Consider the following 9,252-nt stretch of genomic DNA (forward strand, 5'->3'; position numbering starts at 1 on the left):
GGACAACGGGACTAACATTTTATACAGTTATGTACCCTTAATTAAGCTTTCATTTTGTCAGTCGTGTACCGTCGATAATATTATTTGATTTGGCGGTCTCATGGGCTTGTCTACACTGGAATGACACCTGGGTCCTCGTGAGTTCGATGTCCCTTTTCAGCCCCACCCCCCCACCGCACCCTCTAAAGTCTTAAATCACAACCAACAATTTACTATATACACTGTCGCTCTGTTCGCTCATATAGTTGGAATATTTTTGTTTTACCCCATTTTATGGAATTATTTTGATTTGTTTTAAAAATTCCGAATAGATCTAGATGGTAGTATACATTCTCAGATTTTATTGAATAATAATTTGCCAATGTGTGTTTTGCGTGACTGCTAACGCATGTGTATGCTACTATGCTTATCAACTAGGGGACCTACGCTCTTAAGTCATAAATGACAGTAATGAGGATTAATGCCCCATAAAATGGCACTAATACACATCGACACGGTTTTGATCCTGCGGCCTCACAGTTACGAGGCCATTGCTTTACCACTGAACCATGACTGTACGCAGTGGGGGCTAGGGTAGGGGGCAGTTCCCACAAATAAAAAAAAATAATAAAAAAAAATGCAATAAATTATCAATAATTCATTGTATTTCCCCCCGGTCCCCAACATAATTTTTTTTTCTGTGTGCCCATGCCTTGAGCCATAATGCATGGCCGTATAGAGGATTTTTTGAATCTAGATCTATTAGGTATACATCATTGTCAAAATTAGGGTAACAAAAAAATATTCCAACTATACGAGCGACAGTGTATATACATGTGACGGAATTTTGCAACATGCAAAAACGGATATGAAACCGATTCTCATAACTAGATTATTTTGTTTGTAAACATCCAGGATAGGGATTAATGAACAATGAAAGAAGCCTCACTTTCAAATATAAAACCCCGCGGAATGTTAACATAGACGGCACTATTTTGTTCCCTCTTGAAACACCGAACATACCGCGGTGCAGCTATAGTGGCGGATCTAGGGGGGGGGGGGGGGGGGGGGGGACTCCCCTGGCAAAACAAATATTTGTTGTTGTTGTTGGATTATTGGGCCCCTCCCTTGCCGTCGGCTGGATCCGCGCTTGCCGCGGTATATGCAGCTGAAAATACAATGACGTCTTATTTTGTTTACAAGCGACGGATTCCTTAATTTTTCCTCAAAATATACGTGGGGTTTAGAGTGAGGCAATGTAGAGAAGATGACAAAACAGGTACTGAAAATGTGTGAGATGTCATGGGACACCGTCTGCTTGCCTGTGCAAATCATGTTCAACATGTGACGTCACACAACGTTCAGAGAGCTTTTCAGGTGCTATGTGCCGGGGTTATATCTAAGCGTTTTGTAATTGATGTTAATCATTACTTCGAATATTTCCAAGCATTGGATTTTGATAACCTTGTCCAATCAAAGTTTCACCTCTGCAATTACGACAATAAAGTTAGTTTTTGAAATCAATGAACATTCTCTTTAACTTCCTCCAATATGCGTACATATGCGCGTGCTATCACGTACCTAGTACTTTGGTACTACGTAAATGTGGATACGTACATGTGCATGCGCATGTACGTACACACATAGAAGTACGGTACCGCACGTGTATGTTATCTTAGCCTAGCTTACACTTCGAGTCTGTCTACCTAAAATTCATGGCATCCAGGCCAGGCCTAATACTGGTCGGTATGTAATGGGACCAAGCTATGTCGTCTCCTAGCTGTGATGAAGTAGCAGATGAGCTGCAAGTTATAGAATCTATTTTCTGCCAAAGCGGAGAATTCGTGCTCCATGATTTCAACGCATTGACCGGTAAGAAGCCCATGACATTTCCCTATACTGCTATAGACCTACTAGGTTGTCGCTGCTGGTACTCAGCCCGGGCGGCAGGCGCGGTGAGCGACGGAAAACCGCTGGCTTCTACTATGTTGAGAAAATTTCACGTAGAATAGTCAATAGACTAATAGACTACATCTATTCGCTATCATAGAGACTACGGTAGTCTGGTCCAAATCGGCGTAAATATTCATAATTGAATGACACACGCCCTTAAAACTAAAACAACAACAACAACACCAGTTAAAACTATAGATTCTAGGGGTAGAACTGTTTATTGGTCACTATGAGTATGAGCTCACATAGACAGAAATAACCATCTGATTTCGGTCATTTCTTTAATAAAACTGACATTTGTTGTCATTCCCCAATACGGTTATCCTATACTTTAGTGTGTTTTATTATTTTGGGTTTCTAACTTCACCCTAACCCTAACCCTAACCCTAAACCTAAACCTAACCCTAACCCTAACCCTAACCCTAACCCTAACCCTAACCCTATGATGGTAACCCAGAGATCTCGTACCGTGGGGGTAATTTAGAGCCACAGCGGAACATCTTTTCGTTCCTGACATTTCTCCCCCGATTTTCTTTATTTAGATCTAATTTTCTGATTTCTAAATCAGATGTAAATTAGGTCGGTAGACCTATGTCATTTGTCCTAATTACAGTTATCAAAATTTGATAACTTAATATTAAATTTATAATTTACGGACTTACTTATATGAATTATCCAATTTGTATCTCCGAACTGTGAAACAGTACGTTCATGCACTCGAACATAGGGCTATATGACCCGCCGGCCAAAATATTTCCAGGTCAACCTACCAAAACATAGCCAAATGGCCAATCAGAGCACTCGTTTCGTGGGAGTTCGTTGGTCAAGCTGGGCTGTGGGGCTGACTCGTACGTAGCTACGGTAGCTATTGGACGTTCGAAAAGAAAAAATGAATATTCATCAACTAAAACCAAGACGGATAATGTTGACGAGACTTTCTCGGATTAATCATTAATTTGGGATCTAAATGAGCAAGCTATCGTAAGTCAAATAAGCTATATATATGTTATTTTTAATTTTTATTATAATTGCAGCAGTTATGAGGATGTAAAGAGTGAAAATCTTGTTGCATATCTCATTCATCGCGGTCCGGTCGAACCGAACCATTTGTTTCGTACAGTCCCGTACAGTCCCGATAGGCCATACTTATAATCGGAGGTCTAGTGGAGCCAGACGTAGTCTCAGTGGAACACCCAACGATTAGAGAGACTGAAGTTTTTGGTCTAGAGCTCACAATGTATGAGGAAAAGATATACCTGGTAGGCTAGCTCTATTGCCTATTGGCTTGCATGTACATAATGAAGGGAAATAAAATACATATTTTGAATACATGAATATCTTCTGCCAATAAAATAATAATAATAATCTTTTAAAGTCTACTCCAAATTTTATTAGGTTAAACCAAAAATGGAAATTCTTTTTGCCCAATTGATCGTGAGCCCGGCAGCCACTGAGCAGCGCCAGATTGACGTTGCTCTATCCCTTTATTGTTGAACGCCAAACGAGGTAGCAGCAACTCCCGTCTTTTAACATCTTTTGGTATGACGCGGCCGGGGTTCGAACCCACGACCTACCGGTTGTGAGGCGGACGCTCTACTGACTGAGCCAACACACCGGTTTTCTTTGAATTTTTTGTTTTTTCTGCTTGTAATCTTGTAATAATACTTTGCTCTTTTTATTTGATATGTTTTGCCCGTCATCTTATAATAATACATGGTGTTTTTTGGTCCTTTCATTTTTTTCTTCTTTTCTGCTCGTATTCTTCTACCAAATTGTGCTTGCTCATTTTTTTTTCAGGGTCATCTCGATACACCATTGCCGTTTCAGATGTCCCCGGTAATTCTCTGTCTCCCCTCGTTGGCTCGACCCTTGCCATCACATTCACAACCACACAATGCTACCCACAATCCTTGCCGGTTATCAGCTTGACCTCTGACCTCCTTACCAGGAAAGCCACTGATAGCATGAAGAGCGACCTTGTTGAATATGCTAATGAGCACCTGCGTGGTGAACCAATGACATTGGAGATAGTGGAATGGGTGAGGCTTCATTTCAAGGAGTATGCAAATGAGGACCAAACTCTGAACCAACCACACGTTGTATCTGATAGGCAAGGTGAGTTTGTGTATACATTTGTATATTTATTCATTTCTTTATTTATTTACTTACTAATTTATATAATTTAGTAATTTATTTACCTATTATTGTTTTGTCTATTTATACCATTACCTATCTATCTATTAACTTATTTAATTACTTTTACAAGGTTCCATTGTAAGTTACAATACTGCTTTCAACATTGGATCTGTTGGCCTATCTTTTGTAGATAATAATATGATTAAAGACAGCATTATCTATCAATAATGAAGACAAATTCAAAGACTTTCTTTGAAAATTTGTAATTCAGATGCTTTCATTCGATCTCTTTTTCGTTTTGGTCTTATTATGTACATTATTTCTGCGTTCATTTGGTGACACAGGGGGGCTTAAGGTTTCTCTACTGCGACTGGATCACATGCGAGCTAAGGCGCGCTACGTCAAGACAATAACAAGCTGGTGTGCAGAGCTGGGCATCGTGGGAAGAATTTTCTTTGTTGAGAAGCTCATCTTGATCCTTCTTGAAGGTCATCAGGACAACGTCAAGGTCAGTTTTATAATACATGATATACTGATCATAACAATAAAAATATGATATGTAATATTATTGATGATAACCAAATCAATAAAAATATGATATGTAATGATAGTATTATTGATGGTAACCAAAACATTATATGTAGTGATGATATTATTGATAATTACTAAAACAATAAAAATATGATATGTTATGTAATACTATTGTTAATGATAATGATGATGATAAAAACAACAAGAACAATAATATATATAAATAACATGTACTGTATAAGGTTTGTTAGTTACTAGCAGTGGGGAGGGGGATTGGGTTCTCACTTGAAGTTATGTCATTGCCCTCAAGATTTATACGCCAGCTTGAACAGTTTAGTTACTTAAATGGCTGCTTGCATGGCCGCTTGTACTTTAAAACTTTGAATATCGGCCCTGCGAACCCTTCCCATTGTTCATCTCTGTTTTTTCTGTTTTTGCTTTTTTGTAGGACTTTATTCTTCGACTGAAAACTCAGAAGGTAGATGTGGATTCTAATGGCAAGGGTTGCAAGGAGAAAATGATGAGCGTTTTAAGTGAAAGGCATGCCGATGAAGAAAAAAGCAGGTTTGTGTAGATTTTAATTTCAATTTTAATTTGTTTCAACCAGTTGTACCCCAGTCAGACAGCCAAACCGTCTCCAAGTTGATTCCAAACTGACCGAATATTGGCTATTCAGGGTGGTGGATTGTTTAGTCTGTTGTTGCTCATATGTTGTATTATATTCCACATACTAAGAATCTTGCTCTACGATTGGTCAAAAGTAAATCATGTGATGAAAGATAGTTCTCCAATCATTGATGGGAGAAGTAAAGTTTGTTACACTGTGTGGATAGTACTACTATCTTCAGTGAAAGTGTGTTGCACTCGGTAGATAGTAGTAGTATCTTCACAGTGCAACACACTTTAATTATATATGTTGCGTATTGCTCTCCTCTTTGAGCTCTTAGTACGAGAACTTTGGTCAAGCGCTAACTATGGTCACACCACCATACTGCATGCACTGAATGTATCGTGCACCGTTTGCTAACTGTTAATTGATGACTTGTTGCTCTGCAATGACGAACGAAGTGAAATATTTCCGATGTGGAATATAAAGCAAATAATCACCATTTGGTTTCAGGGGATGGCAAACTATCACCTTCTGGGCGATCTAAATGTATACACATTTTTTTTCCTCAGCTTTACTTCTGAAAGATAGCTACATCTAGATAGTCTCGGAAGTGATAGTTTGTCCCATCACCTTTACCAACGGTAATTATTTGATCACTAAAACCCCGTCTTAATCAGAAAATATAGTCGCGGTGTTGTAAGGACGCTGTCCGGATGACATTCTACCCCGTTCCTGTTAAGACGCGTCAATCGGGGTAACGTCCGGACAATATCGAAATGAGTTTTACCCTATTCGGGCCAGGGTGAGATTGCGGTGACGTTCTGACGTTTTCCAGATGAAATCCTGATAAACGGCCTATTAAGACGCGCGCGGAAATCTACCCGGGTAGAATGACGTCAGGGCCGTGAAAAAATGTATATGAACACAGCATTCTACCCCGTTCTTGTTAAGACGCGTCAATCGGGGTATCGTCCGGACAATATCGAGGTGACATCGAGGTGAGTTTTACCCTATTCGGGCCAGGGTGAGATCGCGGTGACGTTCTGATGTTTTCCAGATGAAATCCTCAGAAACGGCCTATTAAGACGCGCGCGGAAATCTACCCGGGTAGAATGACGTCAGGGCCGCGAAAAAATGTATACATGAACACAGCGCGCGCCAGCTGATCGCGATGAGGGAGGGGCGGTTATGGTTACCTACCCAGGTGAGGTTTTTTCCAGATGGCTGGTTAAGATGGTGTCCATGAGCCTGGCTAAAGCTCACCCCGTGTTTTTATGATCAGAACCCCAACTGTTTCTCATCCACATGTCGCTCGAGTGAGATCGAAAAAGTTCTATTAAGACGGGGCTTTAGTTGTAAAAATGTGTTATTAAGTAGCAATGTTGTTTTCTTTGCTTTATTTATTTGATGAAGGTAATAGTTTGAGCATTACATTAATGTTGTTATTTGTTCTGTTTTGAAGAACTACCGGTTATTGTTTATTCATTCTCTAAAATAAATGTTGGATGATTTATTGTGCAGTAAGTAACAATCACAATGTTAACAAACTTTAGCTTTACTAAGGTTTACTAAGAAATGCTAATACATACATGTACATATATATACCTATGGGGAACTCATATTTTTTACAATTATTATTGTTGTAACCAATTTGTTTACATTTATTGGGATATTACTCAAATACTCTATGCTTTTCATTTTCTATTAATCTTCACAAAGTCTATTGGCTATTCAGAACCCTTTTTTAATTCTTTTAGAATTTTAATTACCAGTTAAGCCTTTATAACCCCAAAATCAACATTTTGTGTCCTCTGTGTAAGTGGTAGAAGGGAATTAACTAAAGGCTCCAGAAAGACAGTATGAACTATTCAGTTAGAGTGACTGCTCATCTGTATCCAAGAGATGTTTTTTGTTGTAACTACGTGCACATTTCCATGTCCACAGTTTTTCATCCTTTGAAGTTGCTGAGCTAGAGAGCATCCAATCATTGAAAAAGACTTTTGATGCTGTGAATCTAAGAGAGCTTTTTGAAGAACATATACAACCACTGTGTAGACATCCAATGCAAGGTTCCATCAGATGACAAGGTCATTCACAAGGACGCATGGAGTAGATGCACCACCAAAGGTTCAATGTGGTGACGAGGTTATTCCCAAGGATACTGTCCATTTCCCAGTGCTGTGACCCACTCTCATTTCCGGCAGATGACGGAGTCATTCACAAGGACGCATGTTTAGCTACTGAGTAGATACACCGCCAAAGATCCAAGCAGTGTTGAGGTCATTCATAAGGTCACCATCAATTTCCAGGTGATGTGTCCCACTCTGATTTCCGGCAGATGACAGGGTCATTCGCAAGGACTCATGTTTAGCTATGGAGTAGATGCACCACCTAAGGCTCCAAGCGGTGACAAGGTCATTCCAAAGGACACTGTCCATTTCCAGGTGCTGTGTCCATCTCTTTATTTCTGGCAGATGACAAGGTCATTCACAAGGATGCATGTTTAGCTACTGAGTAGATGTACCACCAAACGTTCCAAGCAGTGATGAGGTCATTCATAAGGTCATTCATAAGGTCACCATCAATTTCCAGGTGATGTGTCCCACTCTGATTTCCGGCAGATGACAGGGTCATTCGCAAGGACGCATGTTTAGCTATGGAGTAGATGCACCACTAAAGGCTCCAAGCGGTGACAAGGTCATTCCCAAGGACACTGTCCATTTCCAGGTGCTGTGTCCATCTCTGATTTCCGGCAGATGACAAGGTCATTCACAAGGATGCATGTTTAGCTACTGAGTAGATGCACCACCAAACGTTCCAAGCAGTGATGAGGTAATTCACAAGGTCACCATCCATTTCCAGGTGCTGTGTCCCACTCTGATTTCCAGCAGATGACAAGGTCATTCACAAGAATGCATGTTTAGCTACTAAGTAGATGAACCACCAGATATGGTACCCTGTCTTTAAAGGAGGTTTTGAGTACTTGTCATCGTATTGCTTTGTGAATGTTACTATCTTATTGAACATATTGTAAATGGTAAACTATGTACTTCATGAAAAGAACTGTTTATTACAAGGGTTTGTAGTCATGGAATCGAATAGAGGTGACTCCATTTGAAAGTCGCAAACTTCATCAAAAGTTGACTGAGGTTAATAAACAATTTCTTGTCTTTTTAGTTTGTGACAGTATTTCAAAAGCAGTACTTTCCATCCATTCCTAGCTAGCAGCCCTTCCATATCAAATTTAAACAGGGAATGCTGCACTTTTTAATTACCATGTTTGCTCAAATTTCTCTGTATCAACTTTTTGTTAATCTTTCATCTCAGTTGAGGTGTTGCGCGGTACATTCATTCATTCACTTGACTCTCAATCAAAGGGTTGAGGTTTGAATCTTACCCAGCACCAACGTCCTTTGGAAAGACATTAATCCATGTTTGCCACTCTCCACCCAGGTGTAAATGGGAACCTGGTAATGGCTCAGTAAGGAAAATTATATGGACTCAAGGAAGCACAACATTAAAGGTGATGATGCTTCTCTGGGTAAACAATAATATTATTATTATTAAGATTAATTTATTTCTGAATATTTATTAAAATATAAAGAAAAACATTTCAAAGACTTCAACACCAGCTTTGTGTGTGTGTGTGTGTGTGTCACAGTTGAATTTTAACATTTGTATCATACAAAAATCGACAACTTTGAGGGGCATACTTTAACTATTAGCTAGGGTGATCTCAAAACTGTTCTGTGCCCCAAGAATAACTTTAGGGTTTAGTGCGCTCTCAATATAGAGGAGCCATAGTTCTAACCATGACCCGAGAAATAAGCAGTCAATATTTGTTTTATATACCGCATCCCAAGTGCCAATTCTTGAAAAGAGATATTTCCACAAAATATGCCATCAAAGTGAATTGACTAAATTAGAGTCATAGGTAATTTACACGCCACACCGCACATATCCGTTGAACTTCACATACTATTGGCAAGTAGAACCATGCCCGGTCGATACATGTATTATATGTTGTATACCTCACTTTAGAA

The 9,252-nt window shown here is 39.5% G+C and overlaps 1 protein-coding gene across 2 annotated transcripts; it reads left to right on the forward strand.

The window, feature by feature from the left end:
• The first annotated feature begins 1,643 nt into the window (after nt 1-1,643).
• On the forward strand, nt 1,644-8,820 carry LOC100888311 (RWD domain-containing protein 3-like). Of its 2 annotated transcripts, XR_973301.2 has the most exons (6): nt 1,644-1,851; nt 3,730-4,047; nt 4,413-4,576; nt 5,048-5,163; nt 7,154-7,488; nt 7,772-8,820. XR_973301.2 is itself a non-coding variant. In XM_011680416.2 (5 exons), exons 1-5 carry the CDS (start codon nt 1,746-1,748, stop codon nt 7,290-7,292), a joined length of 843 nt encoding a protein of 280 aa, XP_011678718.1. In that variant the 5' UTR covers nt 1,644-1,745; the 3' UTR covers nt 7,293-8,820. The 2 variants fall into 2 exon arrangements, 1 of the variants encoding a protein (XP_011678718.1); XM_011680416.2 differs by having other exon boundaries at nt 7,154-8,820.
• The last annotated feature ends 432 nt before the right edge of the window (nt 8,821-9,252 follow it).

Source organism: Strongylocentrotus purpuratus, unplaced genomic scaffold, assembly GCF_000002235.5.
Source record: "Strongylocentrotus purpuratus isolate Spur 01 unplaced genomic scaffold, Spur_5.0 spur5_contig_865, whole genome shotgun sequence".
NCBI classification, from domain to species: Eukaryota; Metazoa; Echinodermata; class Echinoidea; order Camarodonta; family Strongylocentrotidae; genus Strongylocentrotus; species Strongylocentrotus purpuratus.